Raw genomic sequence first — 22126 nt, forward strand, 5'->3', positions numbered from 1 at the left:
CTTGGGTGTCTCTCTGACTTGTCCTCCTTCCTCTCTTCTTCTTGTTTAGTCACTCTGGCCACACCGGCCTCCTTGGTGCCTGGCATGCTCCCACCTCAGGGATTTGGCACTTACTATTCCCTCTTCCTGGAATGCCTTGTCCTGTGTATTCATATGACTCCTCTCTCAATTCCTTCTGGACTCGTTCAAATGTCATTTTATCATTGAAGCCTTCCTGACTTCTTAATACAATAAAGTACTCCCTTTTCCCCTACCCAATCCCTTCTATGCTTGGTTTTCTTAATGGTACTTTTATATATGTTTTATTATCTGTTTCCTGCCATCATCATTTAAGTCCCATGAATGTAGACTTCTCCTCTATTGTGTTCACGTGCTCTGTCTCCAGACACTGAGGCATGCCAGGCGCACTGTTGGAGCTCCACATATATGTAAGGGAGGGAACAACTGACTTGTAAGAGATGATTCTCCATGCCATATCTTGTCTGTCTGAGGTTTATTTCATCAGGAGACATCTAAATAAAAACCATTTGTAGTTGCTTATAAATATCTGTATACAAAACCTTTTCTCCAGAAATATTTTTGGGCATTACCACATCCCGATGTTATAAATTCTTATTGTATAGATGCACATGAAAATTATGGCTTGTTTTATTTTGGAAATAGTAAAAGCAGTGAGGTAGAAGATGATTATTCCTATCATACATTTTCTGAAAGCTTACGTTACATCTCACAGGTTGCATGTTTTTTAATTGCAGGCGCATGCCCAGCCTACTGGAGTATTTAAGTTACAACTGTAACTTCATGGGTATCCTGGCAGGCCCGCTCTGCTCTTACAAAGACTACATCACTTTCATCGAAGGCAGATCAGACCATAGGACACAATCAGGTGAAAATGGGAAAGAAGAAATACAGTACAAAAGAACAGAGCCATCTCCAAATGTAAGGTCATGAGATTTTTCTGGAGCTTTTTATAACATGTATTCATCAGTCTTATTAAAGATACTGGTATTTTCATATTTTGATTTTACCTGTTTCGTTAAAAACGTTGTTCAAGATAAATGAGTCTTTACATGGTACTTGGTGGTGATGCCTAGTAGAAGTATAATCTTGATTAAAGAACAAATATAAAATTATTCAAAAAACTGTGGTGCTGAGTTCCTTAGTGAAAATCATACTTAATAGTATTTTTCAAAAAGTACTTATGTTCTAGCCAAATTGAAAATACTCTCTATACTTCATCATACCTTCCTGCTTTCCTTCCATTCTACTTCATCATTGTCAGTTAAACTCTGATTCCTCTTTAAAGGCCTATTTCAAATAATAGCCTTTTCCATGAAACCTTTCCTGACTACCATTATAAAAATGATATATTTTTATAATATACCAGTGTCAATAGCTAACACTTAGAACATAGTTACCATGTAAGCACTGTTGTAAGTAAGCACTTTACACAATTACTCTTTCATCCCTCTCAGCCATCTTATGCCATAGGTACTGCTCTTCTCACCATTTAACAGATGAGTAAACTGAGATTCAGAGGTTAAATAATCTGACAAAGATTTCTCAGGTTGGCTTCAGAGTCACCCTAACCACTGTGCTAAATAGTCTCACAGCTGACCATAATCTTTACTTCTTCTGAACTGCTGGGGTACTTTTTATTAAGTCATACCCACTAAATTTTACTTTTAATATATAGACTTACATTTGTCTTTTTTTTTTTAAGATTTATTTATTTGTTTATTTCCCTCCCTCTCCCCCACCCCCACCCCAGTTGTCTTTCTCTGTGTCTATTTGCTGTGCATTCTTCTTTGTGAATTTCTGTTGTTGTCAGCGGCACAGGAATCTGTGTTTCTCTTTGTTGTGTCATCTTGTGTCAGCTCTCTGTGTGTGCAGCACCATTCCTGGGCAGGCTGCACTTTCTTTCACGCTGAGCGGCTCTCCTTACGGCGCACACTCCTTGTGCGTGGGGCTCCCCTATGCGGGGGACACCCCTGCGTGGCATGGCACTCCTTGCGCGCATCAGCACTGCGTGTGGGCCAGCTCCACACAGGTCAAGGAGGCCCGGGGTTTGAATCGTGGACCTCCCATGTGGTAGACGGACGCCCTAACCACTGGGCCAAGTCCACTTCCCATGTTCATTTGTCTTATTCTCTTCACAAAACCATGGCTTCCATGAAAGTCCTTTATTCAACTTATACTGTTGTGCTTAGCTGCCTGTCTTTCACAAAGCACCTGTGGGCCAGTTTTTTAACTGAATTTATTTTTTATTTTCATTGTCTTATTTGGCCCATTTTATTAGCAAACTTTGAAAGTCAATTTTATGTAGCTTCTTCATTTTGAATTCTTTGAGCATTTTACGACAGAAATTTATAAACATTTATAAAAATATAATAGTATATAATGAACCCACATGTATTTACCCCTAGCTTCAAAAATTATCAACTAATAGCCATTCATATTTCATATACATTTCTTTTTTGTTCTTTTTTGGTGGGGGAGGAAAGGTTCACTTGGAATATTTTAAAGTAAATGATACATATTAGATTATTTTAGCCAAAAATCCTTAGTTATGCAACTCTGATACACCCATGCCATTGTTAGACCCACTAGAGTTAACAATAAATACTCAAAACTATCTGATACCAGCTTCATGGTCAAAATTCCCCAGTTGTGCCAGAAATGTCTTTTCTTGTTTTTATTTTTTGTTTTGGGGGTGGTGGTGTGTATACATACGCATCGTAGTATATTTTTGTTTTTGTGGAAAATTTTAAATCTTACAAAAACTTGGAGCAATGAATCACTATGTACCTATCACCAAGCAAAAATTCAGGGCCACTCATTTCTTTTTATACCTGAAACTCTTCCCAGTTCCTTTCAGTATCATTTTGAGATAAATCCAAGTCATTTTATAAATTTCACTTATAAATATTTCAGTGTATCAAATATTTTTTAATTGAGGTAAAATGTATGTAGAGTGACATGTGCAGATTTTTTTTTGAAAGAAGCTTTATATTACATAAATGTTATATTAAAAATATAGGGAGATTCTTATATACCCCATTCCTTCCCCCACCCCACTTTTCCCCATTAATACATAGAAATCTTTTTTTTTTTTTTTTTAAAGATTTATTTATTTATTTAATTCCCCCCCTCTCCCGGTTGTCTGTTCTCTGTGTCTATTTGCTGCGTCTTGTTTGTTTGTCCGCTTCTGTTGTTGTCAGCGGCACGGGAAGTGTGGGCGGTGCCATTCCTGGGCAGGCTGCACTTTCTTTCGCGCTGGGCGGCTCTCCTTACAGGGCGCACTCCTTGCGCGTGGGGCTCCCCCACGCGGGGGACACCCCTGCGTGGCAGGGCACTCCTTGCGCGCATCAGCACTGCGCATGGGCCAGCTCCACACGGGTCATGGAGGCCCGGGGTTTGAACCGCGGACCTCCCATGTGGTAGACGGATGCCCTAACCACTGGGCCAAGTCCGTTTCCCCATAGAAATCTTAAGTATACAATTTAGTGATGTTAGCCAATGTCTTAATGAAGACATAAACTGTTTCCATCAGCCCAGAAAGTTTATGCTCCTTTCCTGTAAGTCCTTAACCCTAATAAGCAGCCCTATTAGGATAATAGATTAGTTTTGCCTAATTTAAATTAGAGGCATACATATTCTTTTTTTCTGATTTTTTTCACTATAATGTTTCTGAGATTCATCTGTATTGTAATAGTTTATTCTGTTTTATTGCAGGTAGTATTCCATTATATGACTATGGCACAATTTGTTTTTCCATTCTCCAGTTGATAGGCATCACCTGTTTCCAGTTTTTGGCCATTATGGGTAAAACTGCTATAAATATTTTTGTCCAAGTCTTTTTGTGGACTTATATTTTAAATTGCTTTGGTTAAATACCTAGAAATAGAATTGTCATAGATTAAGTGTGATTTGTTTAACTTGATAAGAAACTTCCAAACAGTATTCCAAAGTGGCTATACCATTTACATTCTGGTATATATGAAGTGATACCTCATTGTGGTTTTAATTTTCCTTACCCATATAGCAAGTAAATTAAGTATGTTTCCATGTGCTTGTTGGCCATTATTTATCTTCTTTTATACAGTGTCTGTTCAAATTATTTGTCCATTTTATTATTTCATATTTTTTGTTATAAAATTAATGTTTTTTATTCCTGGTGCAATTCTTTATCATATGAGTGCAGATATTTTCTTCCAGTCTATAGCTTTCTGTTAATTTCTTAATTAAGTGCCTTTTGATGAGCTAAAGTTTTCAATTTTCATGAAGCCTATTTTTTCCGTTTTTAGCTTAGTCGTTAATGCCTTTTTTGCCCCATCTAAGAAATCTTTCGTCGCAAGGTCAGAAAGATATTTTTCTTTTTTTCTTCTTAGATATTATATTGTTTTAGCTTTAAAGTTTAGATCAATCATCCATCTCAAATTAATTTTTACATATGATGGTGGGTAAGAGTGGTAGTTTTATTTTAATTTTTCATACTTTTATCAAGTTGTTTAACCCTTTGTCGAAAAGGCTTTCCTTTCCCTATTGAATTGCCTTGGCACCTTTGGCAATACTGAATTGGCCAAATATGCGTAGCTCTTATTTGGTTCCTCTGATCTATGTGTCTATCTTTACACAGTAGTATACTGTTTGGATTATGGTAGCTTTATAGTAAGTCTTGAAATTGGTAGATGTGAGTCTTCCAACTTTATTTTTATTTTTCAAGATTGTTTTTGGCTTCTTTGCATTTTCATATAAATTTTAGGATGAAATTTTTTTCTCTTTATTTCTGATAATCCCTTGTCTTGAAGTCTACTTTGATATTAATAATATATAGGCACTCCAGTTGTCTTTTGATTTAGTTTTTGTATGGTATATATTTTTCCATCACTTTTACTTTCAACCTATCTGTGTCCTTTGAACACAGATAGACAGTGCATAGTTGGTACTTGCATTTGTATCCATTCTGACAGTCTCTGCCCTTCAACTGGAGGGTTTTAAATTTAAAGTGATTATTGATATAATTGGATTTAAGTCTACGATCTTGTTTTCTCTTTGTTCCATTTGTTTTTGTTCCTTTTTTCCTTCTTTACTGCCATCTTAATGATTTAGCAGATATTTGTAGTATTCCATTTTATTTCCTTAATTGACTTTTTAGTATCAATTTTGTAGTAGTTGTTCTCAGTTATAATGTACATCCTTAACTTAAAACCTTCTACTTAGAATTAATCTGTACCACTACACAAAATTTAAGAACCTTACAACAGTATATTCTCTCATGTGATTGTTGTTGTATATTTTACTTCCATATATATATATTTTTTAAAGAAATAAAAGCAGGAATAATAAAGTATCTTAATTTCAATTGCCATTGTTCTTTATTCATTCCTGTATATTTTACATTTTATCTGGTATCATTTCCCTTTAGCTTGATGAACTTCTTTCAGCATTTCTTGTAGTGCAGGTCTTCTGATGAAAAAAAATTTTCCCTTCATTCGTTTATCTGAAATGTGAATATTTTGCCTGGAACATTTTAGAGAATCTGGATGATGTGTTCTTTCTTTAATGAGTTTTGACTTTTGTTCTGTCCACCAGGTAAATTACTGGTGGATTCTCTTGATACTTGCAAATTTGTTTTACTGTTGGTTGGGGCATATATATTTAAATTTCTTTCCATAGTCTTAAGAGCATGGTCCATATTCTAGAGCAGGTATTCTTAACCTTTTTGTACGGCAGACCCCTTTGTCAGTCAGGTGAAAACCACAGACCCCTTCTCAAAATGTAGCAGCAGATAGTTTTATGACACGTAACTAGCATCAGTCTAAGAAAGACTGTAATTTCAAAGTATGGATGAGCAGAAGCGATTTTTTGAAATATGCAACTGTAATGTGATATGAAATTAATACTGCTGTAATTGTTTGCATGCATTTATAAGTGAAAGAAATGCTAGATTTCAGTTAGAGGTGAGAGAAAATAAGACAATCTGATTTTTTTCAACTCAAGCTCGTAGATCCTGTGAAATCTTTCCATGGACCCCTTGGGGATCCATGGACCCCTCGTTAAGAACCCCTGCTCTGGAGAATGGCCCTTATTCCTAAGACATGACTGTTCTGGGATCTCAACTGAATGCCCACAATGCGCAGGAAGGTCCCCTTTCTCTGTCTGGGCCAGGGCTCTAGTGTGGCAAGTGTTGCATGACCTCCAGCATCTCTGCTTGACTCTCAGCCCTGCTGCAGACACTATCTGCCAGATCTTATGGAGTCTTACTCTGACCATGTTCATCTTAGCCATTGGCCAAGACTCATAGAGAACCCCAAGCAGACTCTGGGCCCCCCTTTGCACATCTGCTTCCTCTCTAGAACCCTGCCACAGAAATTTCATCCATTTCAGCTGCCCTAAACTCCAGTCTCTGCTTTCTGCATCACAGTCCAAAACGTACCACAAGCAGAAAGCAAGGCCAAACATGGGACTCGTTTTAAATTCCCCTTCTCTCAAGGATCCTGTGCTGCTTGTTGTACAACATCTGAAAATGACTACCTCATATATTTACTAGTGTCATGATTACTTGTGGCAGGAGCGTGGGTATTATGCCATTTTTCTCTGTTATAGTCAGAAGCAGTAGTCAACCAAAAATATGTTTTTCCAGTTGTTTTTCTCTTTAAATTTGAGTATCTTTGTTTCATTATACTTTGGAACATGCAGAAACCTAAACCCACATTTGATATAACCAAAGTATGACTCATCAATCATTTGCAGCTCCTTAAATGAAACTGATAAACATGGTGTACCACAAGCTTTAATGAGCAAATCTGTTGGCTCATTTATTCTCATATGGAGTCTAGGAGGTTTTGCACTTCTCATCCATTTTTGGCTTAGGAAGGCAGGAACAGCATATGAAAAAGTAGAAATGTCAAGAGTTACCAAGTGATGCTCCTCATCTTGTCAAAACTCAGTGTTTTAGTCATTTGTTCAGTGGATCCCAGAAATAAAACTCTTATATTTGAAATTTGTCGTATTGTGTCACAGAGACAGAAAAGTGTTCCACAAAAAGAGATGGTGAGTTCCTCTTAGAAAGAATAACTAGGAATTATATTCATTAAGACTTGGGTGTTGTCTTTCCTCCTGAACACTAGGAACTTTTTAAGAGAGGATAGAGCTGACGTTGGTACAGCTATAGTAGCGTTACAATATCTAAGCCTAGTGCATAGTTAGGTTTGGTACCCGTGGGCAGTTAATGCTCTTTCCATGGTTTAGCTTAAAATTCCTTTAGCATTTGCTTTTTAGAATCATGCTATTACCGTCCGAAGTAATTCATGGGCATTTTTTAGGTGTTTAAAGCAATTTTATTTATAAATGGCTTTAACACACAAAGTTCTGGAAGATTTTTTTTTAAAATTCACTGATTACCTGTAATTCTCAAACAGAACAAATAAAAAGATGGAAGAGTGCTTATTTAGTATTCAGGATCTGAATGTGCCTTCATTTTGGAAGATTGAAATAGCACAGACAATTTTGTACTTTTCCCCCTAAAATTGAAAAAATGCTACAACATACAGCTCTGATTTTTTTACTTAAGTGGGGTATGAGTACAGAGATGTTCATTATATTGTTCTCTTTTACTTTTTTTTATGCAATAAATTTTTAAAAGAGAAAAAAATGGCACCTTATCAGAAGGCATTTTTACAGAAAATGCTACACTATACGGAAGAGAAAAATAAGAATCCTGTTTAAGTATTTCTGTCATTCTTTTTTCAAAAAAATTAAGTTTGGACTCAATTTAAATATTGGGCTCAACAAAAAGTTTAAGTTGAAGCTTTGATTTTTTAAAAGTTGTTTTTAATCTACCTATTTTGCAAAATAAAATGAAAAGCAAATAATTGAGAGGTATGTGTGTGCATGCACATGTAAAAACAAGAGATGCTACTTTGTGTAGGCTTTGTATAAACTAAATTTCTAGTGGATTTTCTTGTAGCATTTGAAACTTAGATGAGAAATAGGCTGGTTCAAAAGTCTCTGAAACAAACAAAAAAGGCATGGAGTTGTTTCTGGATGTGGGACTTGGAGGAAGGGATCCTCCTTTCTCCTGCAAACCTTTCATCCTCTATTGGTGTGTGTAAATGAGAAAATTAGATGCACCTGAAAATTAATTTATTGTAAAACAGGATAAATGAAGGACAGTGCACCCATTCAAAGATTATCTCTTTTCTACCTTGTGCATTATTGCTTTAAAATTTGCGTCTTATACCAAAATGTTGTCTTCAGACATTCTATTACTGGTTAAATGTTAATTGAGAAATGTTATATCAAACTGGGTTGAATTAAGGCTTGAACATGAGTAACTCCAGGTTTCTTGTATTGACTGTTTTATATCTCCAGGCTGACCATTTAACCTAATAGAGGTCTCACTCCCATGAGGAAAGCAAAGATAATTATAAACAGCCCTTTAGAAGGTTATTCTGGAATACTGGAAGGAAGTGAAACCTAGGAATCAGGATACTGGATTCCCAGTTGACCAGTCTAGCTTTGTAATTTTGGGCACATCACATAATATGTGTGGTTCATCCTCTACAAAATGGGAACCATAATGTCTTTCCTACCTTAGAGAGTATGTAAGGATCAGAAAAATTTTGTAAAGTACTTGAGAAGCATCAGATGCTAGAAATATGATCAAACCCAACAAAGATTCATAAATTTATATATTATTTCTAATTGCCTCACTCTGAATTTTTATAGAATTGGCTCTTAGAAAAAGTCACTTTCTACTTTCAGGTTTTAGACATCATAAAACAGAAGTTGATGATGATAAATACCTTCATATATCATCCCACCATTAAAAAATATGTCAATTTAAATTCCATGTATATATAGAGAGTTGACAAAGTCAAATAGTGGTAATTATTTACAAGTCATACAAATGGCATTTGGAAGCTCTTTGTGTATATTGGTGGGGTGTGTAGAATCTTAGGATTCAACATAGGACATTCAAGTGGCCTACTGGCCCTTTTGTTGGGAGTGCTCTCAATTTTCATTTTCTTTTCTTTTTTTTTTTTAAGATTTATTTATTTATTTATTTAATTCCCCCCCCTCCCCCGGTTGTCTGTTCTCTGTGTCTATTTGCTGCGTGTTGTTTCTTTGTCCGCTTCTGTTGTCGTCAGTGGCACAGGAAGTGTGGGCGGCGCCATTCCTGGGCAGGCTGCACTTTCTTTCGCACTGGGCGGCTCTCCTTACGGGGTGCACTCCTTGCGCGTGGGGCTCCCCTACGCGGGGGACACCCCTGCATGGTGCGGCACTCCTTGCGCGCATCAGCACTGGGCATGGGCCAGCTCCACACGGGTCAAGGAGGCCCGGGGTTTGAACCGCGGACCTCCCATGTGGTAGACGGACGCCCTAACCACTGGGCCAAGTCCTTTTCCCAATTTTTTATTAGTTAAAACACAGATTTGGCTGGTGAAACAAGGACCAACATAAGAGGGCTTAAAAACACTATGGAAGTTTATTTCTTTTTCACCTAGCAGCTTGAGTGTAAGCAGTTCATGAATAATATGGCATTTCCATGGGATTGAGGAAGATTCATGCTAGCTCTTCCTTATTGCTTTGCCATCCTTTGGGTGTTGCCATCATGCATATGGTTTAAGATGGTTCACTGCAGAAGTGACAAATAGTACCTTTGCTCACATTCTGTTGACCAGAATGTAGCCACATAGCTATACTCAGTTGCAAACGAAGCTGTGAAATATATTCTTTACCTAGGCTTCCATGTGCCCAAATATAAACTCTGTTGCTATGCTTTAAGAAGAGGATGGTTCTTGGGGAACAGTTGTTCATCTCCAACTTAATGCCATAGGTCTTTTTCCCTGGGGCTTTTTGGTTTCTTGAATGCAGTTATTTTTGTTCAAGGTATACAAGCTTGATTGCTGGGACTCTCAAGCTACACAGAGGAAGGGGGTGAAGATAATACCTTTCAGTATTGTCTTAGTTTGCAGGGTTGCTATGACAAAAATTACACATTGGTTTGCTTAAACAACAATAATTTATTGTCTCACAGTTTTGGAGGCGAGAAGTTTAACACCAAGGTATTGCCAGACAGTGCTTTCTCCCAGAGTCTGTAGCATTCTGGTGATGGCTTGCCAGCAGTCCTTGGCATTCCATGGCTTATAAATGCATTTCTGCTTGCAAATACATGGTGATCTCTCCCCCTTTCTGGCTCCTGCTTCCATGTCCAATTTCTGTTGCTTTGACTTCAGCCATTTTGGATTAAGGCCTACCCTGATTCAGTTTTGGCCTCACCATAACTAATAACATATTCAAAGACCCTATTTACAAATGGATTCATACTCACAGGACCAGGGGTTAGGATCTGAACATCTCTTTGTGGAGGATATGATTCAGTCCCTACAGATTTGCAAATTTTTTTGGATTTTCATTCTCCATGTCCTCTTCATTTTCATTCCATCACATTACTGTAGTCCTACTTTGGGCCTATGTCACTAATCCTGGATCTTCTCCGGTTAGGTTTCTCCAAGAATTAATTTCTGGTCTTGTTTTAGAAATTTGGAGTGGTGTCCTGTCCACCTTACTTACCAGGAAAGTTGTGGTTACCTGGACACAATACCTGACTTTCCACTAGTCCTCCCAGTTCTATTCCACCATCTCATCCCTTTCTTCCAAGGTGTTCCTGTTTGTATGTGTATGTGTATGTGTATGTGTATGTGCATTCTTGTTTGTATGTGTGCTCACTTAGTAGTTCAGATCAGGTATATGTCAACATTGATTTTTTTTTAACTGAGACCTGGAAACTTGACATATAATCTAATGGCCACAATATTTTGTAAATTATGTTATTAAAATGATGAACCTAATTTTAAAGTTAATATGTACAGCCATTTATCTCATCTAACTTCATTTATAATTACCATTTTTCTGTATTCTTCGAATTTTTAAAATTCTAAATATATAGGTAAGATATTTGGGGGAAGGGTGAAGAAAGAATAACCTTATTTTATTGGTGAAAGAGTTAAAAAAGAAAAAAGCTCAGGAAAATAAGAAAAATATCTACTGTAGCAAGGAGTTCTTAAAAGTTTAGTATTACCTCACAAGAGCAACCAGAGAATAAAAGAAATATTTTTTCCAAAGTGCACTTAATCTGACATATGCTTTGACTCTTGCCATTGAGCTATTGTTTTGGCTCTGTTACAAAAAGTGCTAAAATTGTTTACAGATTACTTTAGTTAATTTGCCTATTATTTGATAACTGTACAGGCACTATAAATCCATTTTTAAAAATATTCCCACATCTGGATCAAGTCTTTTCTTCTATTCATTTCTTTCCCTTCATAGCCTATATAATCTCCTTTATATTGAATCAGGTTGAAATATTCTGATCTACTAACAATCTAAAGGCACCATGAGTTGTGTTCTTTGAAGATAATTTAACCTTATCATAATATTGCAAACAATGGCCTTTTCTTTCCATCTGAATCTCTTACGCAAGTCTTCTCAGTTGAATTGCTCTTTTGGTTTTATCATTCTTGAACAAAATTAAGTTAGAGAACTTTCAGATTTAAAAAAATATATAGTGTTTATTATAAAAAATGAGCATAAAATAACTAGAATTTGGAAAATATAGAAAACATACAATGGAAAAATATGCCAAATACTTATTTTATATATATAATATAAAATCCATGACCAAAAGTCATTAATGTTTTTTTGTGTGTGTATATCCCCTTCTATTCATATATTTACACCTGTGATGGCTTATAGATTTTCTGTTATTTCCTAAAAATTCTGAAGACACAAATTAAAGTTTTTAGTATGATTTGAGCCATGACCTATAGACTGTAATTAGAGATAAGGTCCAAATGTTCAAACTGTGAGACTATGGCAGACTTTAAATGCCAATTACAATGTAGCTTTTGATTTTTGACTTAGGAGAATTAGGGGGTTCAGAAAGATTAATTTGGCAGAGATATATAAAAAGAATTACAAAGAGTATGGATTAAGTTTATGAAATCTTGTCTTAAACTTTTCAGATCGCAGTTATTCAGAAGCTCTTAGTCTGTGGACTTTCCTTATTATTTCACCTGACCATCTCTAAAACGTTACCTGTAGAGTATAACATTGATGAGCATTTTCAAGCTACAGCTTCGTGGCCAACAAAGGTTATCTATCTGTATGTCTCTCTTTTGGCTGCCAGACCCAAATATTATTTTGCATGGACATTAGGTAAGTAAATGTAAATGAATTTTCTGTTTAATATATTAAATTGATCTTAAAGGTAGCTATGAGAGTGCCCTCTTAAAGATATATAGTTAAAGATCAATTGGAAAACAGGGTCATCTATGTAGAGGAAGCAAACCTTGCAACTTGTATGTAAGAATATCCTAAAAACTGAATCAAGACCCATTTTACTGTAATATAATATAAAAATTAATGAATCAACTAGAAGTCAACACGTATCTATTGAGCATCTACCTCCTATATGCTAGATTCTGTGATAGCCAGAATTGATACTAATAAGCATAAAACAAAGTCTCTACCCTCAAGATGCTTATAATTTAGTATGGTTGTATTAAATGTATCACAATAATGATATATATTAGCCTGTTTGTTACAATATAATATGATCAGTACTTTATCAGTGATGTGAACAAATTGCTGTTAGTGCAATGAAAGGGGGGAATGAGTTATGTTTGACAGTTAGAGCAAGTAGTAGAGAAAAGATAGCATTCATATGTGAACATATCTCAGTAAGACTGCTTAAGAAATAAATAATTAATTGTGCAGGGATAGCCAGAAATAGCAGCTATGTACAGCAGGGGAAACAGAGATTGAGAGGTAAAGAATTTTCTTGTTTAGTTGTCTGTTTTTTGTTTATTATGAAAATAACAAAAATGCTCTAATAGTGATTGACCTGATGAATCCATAACTATGTTATTATACCAATTACCACTGATTGTACACTTTAGATGAATTGTTTGTTTTATGTATCAATAAAATTGATTTGTTAAAAAAAAAGATAGCATTCAATTATGCCTTTAACATTGAATATGATTTTAGCAAATGGAAAAGTAGACTGGAAGGCTTCTAGTTTTAGTTAACTAGTTGTTCAGAAGCAAAGAACTGGGAAAGTGCATTGGCCTCTGTTACTGGTATAACAGGGACCATGGAGGAAACAGACACCTGAGAAGGAAACATGGAGCTTTGCCAATCCCCTTGACTGCTGTGCTAGAGTTTAAATTTACCTCTGGTGATTGGGAGGGGCCATTAGAGTCTTCAAGCAGACTAATAGCCTGATCCTGTGTGTGGTAAAAGATAATTCTGGCTGCTTTGTGGAAGGTGCACGCAAGTAGACAAACTTCACTGGATAGCTTGAAACTACCTGTATATTGCGTCTTCCTCTTAAGATTTTGTCCTGTTTGACATGTTTATATTTGGTACTTATGATTTAATGACCAGTTAAAATATGTTAACTTATATGGTTTAACTTATGTTTCTTTAAGGATTGAAAAATTTTATTTTAGCCAAATTTGAACATCATTAATAATGAGATTTTTGAAGATGTTTATTCATCTACTATATGATTTGAACTCTGACTTTAAATTGAGAGTGGGAATTTATCTAAACAAATCTAGTAGTTAAAAGGTTTTCTAAGAAATGAGACTGTTTTGTTATACCACTAGTTTTAGAAGATATGCATTCTGTAAGTTTATGAGTTTGATGGGACACGTATTTTCAGTGGAGTGAGGTAATCGAATTCACAAGGCATTTGTGAAAATCACAAGATCTTTGTAAATAACTTAAAAATGCACCAAGGAGATTACCATTAATTATTTCTGTGCTAATTATGACAGTGATTTTTAGGGGTATCTCATCCCCCCACCGTACCCCCCCAGTGGTTGGTTTGGAAAACTAGGAAAAGAAGAGTTAATTCCTTTTTTCTAATTCCATAATGATATAAACATTAGAAATTGTAAAAATAGCTATTTGAAATTGAACATTTAAAGAATTTAAGTTTAAAGAATTCTCAGCTATAGGTTATCAATACTTTCATTATATGTGCGCTGTCGATCAGAATTGGTGCTTAGGTCATAATAATAGTTAAGAAAATTCATCCTGAAGTCTTTAAATTTAAATTTTTGTGTCAGTAGACAAACAGAATCAAAGGCTCACTTTAACAGGTGTATGCAAAAATTTACCCCCTACTCTCCTCACTGTCTTATTTTGTTTTGTTTTGTTTTGTTTTAATTGTGATCACTTAGTTCTTAAATTGGAGGTCCATGAATGAGTTTTCACTAATCCAAAAGTTCCAAAATAATTCTTGAATTTTGGTTTTGCATTTTGATGATAATTTAAAAAACAACCTAAGTGTATTCTGGGTCATGTGCATAATTACCTTACTGATTTCAGTGTCCATATAAGCACTTTGGAATTTACAGTATTATTGATATTGTCACCTAAATTGTTTAATTTTTAAATTAAAGGTCTCTCAAAATACAAATCAGGCTTCCAGATCTCCTCACTCTTGGACCCTGCCCTCTTTTCCTTATCTCTTCAAAAAAAGTATTTCTTGGAATCTGAGCAGAATTTTCCCCTTAACTCAAGTTTGAAAAACACCAACATAGCTTATGTAGGATAAAGTAAAAATTAAATGAAAATAAAGGTCAGTTTTTGCTATCACAAATTGCTAAAATCATCTCTATATTAATGAAAAACCTGCAAGCTTTCTTGGGAGTTCAAAACACCTGAGGGAATGGTTAGGCTGGGTTGGTGATAGTTGAGTATGCAGAAGGTTGACACCTGCAGTTTGATTTCCTCAATTATCTTCTCTTTTCATTGCTATTGACCACGTTGGAGTTGAGTTGTTCTCAGCTCACAGAAGACCAAAAAAGAGCAAGAAAATGAATAAGTGAAGAAATTCCAAGTGGAGGCAATTATATAGGATAAAGCTGTTCTCCAGCAGTGTACTTTTTACTGCTTATGTTAATGTATTTTGTTTTTAATTCTGTTGAATTTGAATGTTATTATATTGATAGGCTTACTTTAAAGGCACATACTTATTTGACTGCTGACCTCATTAGAATTTGTCAGGGGCTTATTTATTCTTTTTCCCAACACTGATTTTTTTAAAAATCTTGTTTGATTTACTAAAAAGCACTAATAATGAATAAAACAATTTAAGGATACATATTTATGTAGGTATATAATTTTGCTGTTTCTGATGGATTTCAGCTTTTTCTTTGGTCATGACAAAAATAGTACAGATATAAAAAAGAATTCCCATTGTTTATTTGGTTGGAAAAGAGCTAATTTGAGGCAGGAACTTTTTTATCAAGCAGATATCTAAAGTTAAAATGGCTAAATGAGCATTGTGTTGAAAAGGACTAGAATGCAAAATCTGGAGACATATACCTGGAGTGTGTTCAGATGAGTCAAGAAAATAAAAAAATGAAGTGAAAATATTTTGCTGCACTTACATTCTTATTTATAATGAAGGTCAAATATGTGATTTTAAAAAGTACACATGGTGATCTCAGGGCAAAAGTCTTCTCTAGTAATTCCTTGACAGGTTACTGCGTACATTCTGCTGGTATTCCATTACTGGAGAATTGTAATATTAGAAAAGTATTTCCTGTATTAAGTCTGCAACTTCAGCCCATTGGTCCTCAGCGACTTTTAAACTCCACCTCCCCTCAACTCACGCTGAGTCTGATGTTCTGTTGATTGAACGAATTGTCCTTTATGGGGAAGTTATATCCATTGTACATGATAATGTTTTTTACTTCTCCTAAAATTTTAGTATAAATCTATTTTTACTGCTTAAGAATAAAAGATTAAAATATATGATAACACACACCTTCTGGGAAACTATGGTTGTTACATAGATTCTAAATGCTTTTTTCCACTTTGTTTAATACAGCTGATGCTATTAATAATGCTGCAGGCTTTGGTTTCAGAGGATATGACCAAAGTGGAGCAGCTCATTGGGATTTAATTTCCAACTTGAGAATCCAGCAAATAGAGGTTCGTAAATCATCGAGAAGTCAGTTACCATATGATACTTTAAGTACTGTAATTTGCTTTCATAGGCTATAATGTGATTTCTTAATAGTGGTGATAAAGAGTTTTTAATAATATTACTTATTCTTTGTTTTTAATTCTATTGAATTAAGGATGTTTACCAAGGATGTTTACTTCTTTGGGAAGATTATAGTTTATGATACCATCTATGCATTCTTTTCCCTCTGGGGAGGGTTGTTAACCTTTAACTTATGTCTAGGTCACACAGGTGGCTACATGGTAAGGATTTAGGGGGCCCTGGGTCCCCACAATGGGTGAAGCTGAATTTGTAGGTTTTTTTTTTTTTTGAGGGAGGGGAGAATTTGAAATCTGATGACTTATGTTATCTCTTTACAGCAGGAGGCAAGGTAACCCACTGTATACTGTGAGTGAGGGAGGAGGTAGTAGGACCTGTGATATAAAAGTGGAGAACTTTTCAAGGGTCATATTGAACAAAATTGTTGACATTTACCTGTTTTTAAACTAGCAGCAATAAATTTCAAATGGGTCAACCGAATATCTGTTTTCAATAAAAGGAACATGAAATGTCTAGGGAAACAGGAATGCTTGGTAGGTTGAAAGCCCCGTTAAAGTTGAGAACAATGAATTTATGACAGAGGTCTTTAATGTTAAATGATGTTCTGCCCTCAGCATTCACATGCTAGAGGTGAGGAAGACGGACAGTAGGGTAGAGCCAGTGGTAGTTTTTTGACAGGAAGATGAGTTAAAATTTAGAAGAAAACAAAGGCATTGAGGATTTCAATAATGAAAACAAAAATGTTGAGAAGGAAGTAAAGACCAGAGAAGGAAACAGTTGTATAAGGCTAATATAGAGAGGCCCAGGAGACCAAAGGTACCCTCTGGGAGCAAAAATAGTTATAGTAGGAGTCACCGAGTAATTGATAAACTGAAAAGCTAGGAAACCATGGTCTGGGAGATGGATGAGAAAATAGACTCTTTCAGTAGTAGAGCAGTTTTGGGTAGTGCCCCAATTCAGAGAGTAACATGGAACTAAGCAGCTAGGAGGAGTGGAAGTGAAGGAATGGAGAGACTAAGGTTGGGTAGGTCATCTCTGTGAACATCAAGTTGACCCAGATGATGGCCAGCTTGAAGTGGGGAGGAAGATAGTGAGGCAGGCGATCATCTCAGTGAATGAGGGCAAGTCAACAAAAGGTCCATTGGTATAGTATATTCAAAAATTTTTTGGAATAATTCAATGACGAGCCCTGTAAATGTGAACATATAGGAGAAAATTGTGATAATCCATTTATTTTTTATATGTTCCAATAAATAAAACCGTTTTATAGAAAGCTATTATCATATTAGAAGAACAGTATGAAGAGAAATCAATACATTATGTAACATCATTGTTGATTTATTTTGAACACAATGGAACATTATTACTTATATTTAAAGCTTCATTATTTTGTTGGCCAAAGATAAAAAGCCTCTTTGTTTCTCAGATGTCAACAAGTTTCAAGATGTTTCTTGATAATTGGAATATTCAGACAGCTCTTTGGCTCAAAAGGTATGTTCCTTTGAGAATAATCTTTAGATGTCTTGGCATCTAGGACTTGAGGTTGAGCTTCACTGATTAAATTTGCAATGTGGCCATTGATATTATGACTTTGGTGTTAAAGGAAACACCAGCATCCCTCAAAGCAAGGTAATATCAAATCAGAGAACTGTTTGGGTTTGAGTCAATTGACTGTGATGAATGAAACTGTCTTCATTTTGGTTAAAGAAATAAATGCATAAATAAAGAAGGCACATCTGCAACTACTATACATATGCCCTGGATTTTCCAGAACAGTTCCAGTTTTAAATATTTATAAGTTAGTCACGGGATACAGAGATGAATCAGACAAAAACATGCTGTCTCTGCTGTCAGAGTTCACAATTTTATTAAAAACACATATGTGTAATCAGACACGTGCATCCCCTGTGATGAGGATTATAAGAGAGGTAGATTGTAGGAGGCAGTGGGGGTGGGGGGGAACGGGCAAAAAGGGAAAGGAAGGAAAACTCAGTAGTTGATGCTTGAGCTGAGAAGTATGATTAGGAGTTTGTTGGGTGGACAAGGTATGGGAAAGGCTGCCCAGGCAGAGGCAGCAACATTTACAAAATATGGAGTTAGGAGTTTGCATAGAAATTCCTGGTGATTTGGTCTCATTGTTTCTATAACTACATTGCCCTGTTTTGGGTTTATTTCATAAACTATTGTCCCTGAAACAGTAGTAACAGCATTCTACATAGAGCGGCCTTCTTTTGTAAGGGAAATTTATTTTATGACAAGTTGAATATCTTGATTATTATTTTATTGTCCTTGCAATCTGCACAATGGCTGCAGATAATCTGTTGTGTTTATTTTTGTTGTTAAATTTTCAGTTGGACATCTTAGGGAAATCATATCTTCATCTGAGTTCTCTGCCCTATTACAGGAAGACATTAGAGTGGGCACAGACTATTTGCCAGAAAGAATAGTATTACTAGATCAGTTTAAAGTTCTTAAAAACAGTACTAAATAACCTAGAATATAAATAAATTTAATATCAGTTAAATTTTATTTGTGCAAATTGTATAGACTACCAAACACTAGAAATGATCATTTTAGCTGTGACATATACCCCACAAGAAAGTGAGAAATTTGTTTTCCTAAATTTGACACTTAATAACTATATCCTCCCTAACATCCTAGATCAAGTTATTGCCTAAAATAAGTTGTTTGCTCTTTTGGATATTCTAAATTCTGTCAGAGAATCTGAGAAAAATAAGCTTTGTGGGCTTTTGTAAACTCTAATCAATTACTCCTCTGGGCTCTCTATGTTTTTCATGATTTCTAGGGTGTGTTATGAACGAGCTTCCGTCAGTCCAACTATCCAGACATTCATTCTCTCTGCCATTTGGCATGGGGTATACCCAGGATATTATCTAACATTTCTAACAGGCATATTAATGACGCTAGCAGCACGAACTGTAAGTATCAAGAATGTTATTTTATAATCAGTGGTAGCCCATTTGAACTTGATAAAGGGCTGAGTAAATCTGTTTTACAAGGTAGACTTTATTTCTTTGGCTATGATGAGCATTATACTCTCCACTAGAAATGAGATTTGTAACCATTTACATGTTTATTAAGTGCCTGCTAGGTTTTAGGATCCACAGTTAGTTGATCTGTATGTGTGGTAAGATTTCACCTTGACACTTCATTCCTTTCTGTTTTCTATGTTCCCCTGAAAAAAATAATTAGGACCAGATAAAAGGAAAGAAATAAGAAGAGAAAAAGAATAATAGTAATAATAATAATAGCAGGTAGAATAGGAACCATGCAGGACCTAGGAAAATGAATAATTATGTGATTAAGAAGTTCAGAGGAATAAGAGTAAAAAAGTGGAATAGACACAATGAAACAAGAAACAGAATAAAGTATATAGACTGAATTAAAAGACTGGAATGATGAGAAGAGTGGAAGAGAAAAAAGAAAAGAGAATGAAAAAAAGTGAAAAAGAAAACAGAAAAAAGGAGAAATAAAAACAAGAAAAATTGAAGACCAAACAAAAAGATGTAGAACAGAAGAACAACAACAGAAAACAGAAGAATGAAAGATGAAGGAGAGAAAAGAAATAGTGTAGGTAGAAAAAATCGGTGAACAAAATAAAAAAAAGAAAAAACAAAACAGGGAAACAAAGGGAGGGGAAACACAACAAACAAGGAACAAGATAACAGTAACTAATTTTTAAAAAGGAGAAAGAAAAGAACAAAAAACAGAGAAACACAGAAAAAACAGCCTTCCCTCTTATACCCCTAAGCATCTTCTCAGGCTGCAGGTGTTCATCAATCACCCTGCAGCCTGCCCTCTGCAGGTTTGTTTTTGTTTTGTTTTGTTTTTTAAATATTTATTTTTATTTATCCTCCCCCATTGTCTGCTCCTTTGTGTCCATTTGCTGTGTGTTCTTCTGTGTCTGCTTGCATTCTCAGTGGCACTGGGAATCTGTGTCTCTCTTGCGTCATCTTGCTGCACCAGCTCTCTCTGGGTGTGGTGCCACTCCTGGGCAGGCTGCGCTTTTTCGCATGGGGCAGCTCTCCTTGTAGGGCCCACTCCTTGAGTGTGGGGCTCCCCTGCATGGGGTGCACCCCTGCATGGCATGGCACTCCTTGCACATGGCAGCACTGCGCATGGGCCAGCTCAACATACTAGGTTCGAACCCTGGACCTCCTATATGGTGGGCGGACGCTCTATCAGTTGAGCCACATCTACTTCCCCCTCTGCAGGTTTTGGACCAGGTTTTAGTGAGTCAAATAAGGAAAATTTTTAAAAAGGAAACTTTTTAAAAATAATAAGAGATACAAGAAAAGCTAATAAAAAAAAAAACAAAAAACAAGCTAACCCAGTTTCAGCTGGATACCCTATAACCCAGTGGATACCTTCTCTAAGAAGAGCTGGGCCAGGGACCTCATATATGCAAGGCAGGAATTCTTCCACTGAGCTAAAGTGTCTCCTTAGGTTAGCTAGCCTTTCAGAAGGCTCTCAGCTCCCTTTCCCTCGGGCAGGTTAGATTCCTTGCAGTTTGCCAGAGTCCTGCTGATTAGGCACCTGTCTGTCTCTGCCTCCTCTCTAATCTAATTCCTCTCTTTACCTGGGGGACTGAGCATGACAGCCTGCCTAAGGAGATCCCCCTCCCCTCTCTCTGTTGAGTTGGGGTTGCTTCCAATATTCAAAGGGGCTCTGCTGGCCAAACTCACTCCAAAGAAACCACTCTTCCACCCAGACCCCTCTTCCTCCCAGGGAATCCTCCCTCACACTCCATTCAGTAGGGGGCTCCACCTAGGCTATTTGCCCCAAGGGTGGGGTATGTGTGCTGCTTCTAGACACAGGGGCAAGCAGTTCACAGATTTCCTTTGGCTTCTTTATCTTTCCAATACCCTCCTAAATGACTCAGAGCATCTTCTTGTTCTATGTATATCCAAAGCAGCTGGCAGGGAGGAAGATGTCTGCTCTCCCCTCAGATGCATTTGCCAGGAGTTTTACCTTCACTTAATATCTTGGGTGGGGGAGGGAGGCCTTTCCTGGTAGCTGGGAGGTTTAATAACTCACTTTGTTGTTTCAGCTTCTTCATCCCTCTGTCCCTCACTCTCCTGGGAGTTGTGAAGCAGTATCCCAAAGTAGGTCCCCAGGGCCGCCTTTGGCTCTTTCTCCATTGTTTTAGTGAGAGCTGAACCTAATCTGACAGCCGTGTTCCTACAATTCTGCAGTTAGTTGATATGAAGAGAAGACATACGTTTATGTGCCTGACTTATAGGAGGCACTCAGAAAATGTTGTCTTTTTTTAAATATTTGGAAGAGAGCTAAAAACGGAATTAAATAAACATGATCAGAATGGGTAGGATTGTTTTAGAAATGTTTTCTGAAAGCTATAAACTTTGAGTCATATTTTAGATCAAGAAAGGAATATGGATAAGCCAAGATAAGTGGATGGGCCATTCTTGGAAGTAGAGTAAATAAGAAATGGGGCACAGTACTTAGAATATTTGCTTAGTTGGAACTTGGAACAATGTCTGGGAAACCCACTGTATACTGTGAGTGAGGGAGGAGGTAATAGGACCAGTGATATAAAAGCAGGGAACTTTTGGGAAGCAGCTGTGGCTCAATCAGTTGGACTCCTATCCACCATATGGGAGGCCCTGGGTTCACGTCCCGGGGCCTCCTTGGGAAGGCAGGCTTGCCTGCACACCATAGAGAGCCGCCTGGCCCACAAGCGCCGTGGAGAGCCACCTGGCCCACAAGTGCCACAGAGAAGCCCACTCAGCAAGGTGATTCAACAAAAAGGGAGACAAGTGAAAATACAGAAGAGCACGCAGCAAACGGACACACAGAGCAGACAGCAAGCAAGCCACAAGGTGGGGAGGAAAATAAATAAAATACAGACATACAGAAGAACGCACAGCGAATGGACACACAGAAGACACCAAGCAAGCTGCAAGGGTGGAAGGGAAATAAATAAAATACAGACACACAGAAGAATGCACATCAAATGGACACAGAGCAGACAGCAAGCAAGACGCGGCA

The 22126-nt window shown here is 36.6% G+C and overlaps 1 protein-coding gene across 2 annotated transcripts in view; it reads left to right on the top strand.

The window, feature by feature from the left end:
• MBOAT2 (membrane bound glycerophospholipid O-acyltransferase 2) overlaps window positions 1-22126 on the top strand; it is a 230032-nt gene that overhangs the window by 197989 nt on the left and 9917 nt on the right. For both annotated transcript variants that reach the window (XM_071211942.1, XM_058287896.2), the window contains exons 7-11: window positions 756-939; window positions 12033-12225; window positions 15920-16023; window positions 17523-17587; window positions 18903-19035. In XM_071211942.1, the coding sequence (XP_071068043.1) occupies window positions 756-939; window positions 12033-12225; window positions 15920-16023; window positions 17523-17587; window positions 18903-19035 (679 nt within the window). The remainder of the gene's footprint in view (window positions 1-755; window positions 940-12032; window positions 12226-15919; window positions 16024-17522; window positions 17588-18902; window positions 19036-22126) is intronic.

The sequence above is a fragment of the Dasypus novemcinctus genome, chromosome 25, assembly GCF_030445035.2.
Source record: "Dasypus novemcinctus isolate mDasNov1 chromosome 25, mDasNov1.1.hap2, whole genome shotgun sequence".
NCBI classification, from domain to species: Eukaryota; Metazoa; Chordata; class Mammalia; order Cingulata; family Dasypodidae; genus Dasypus; species Dasypus novemcinctus.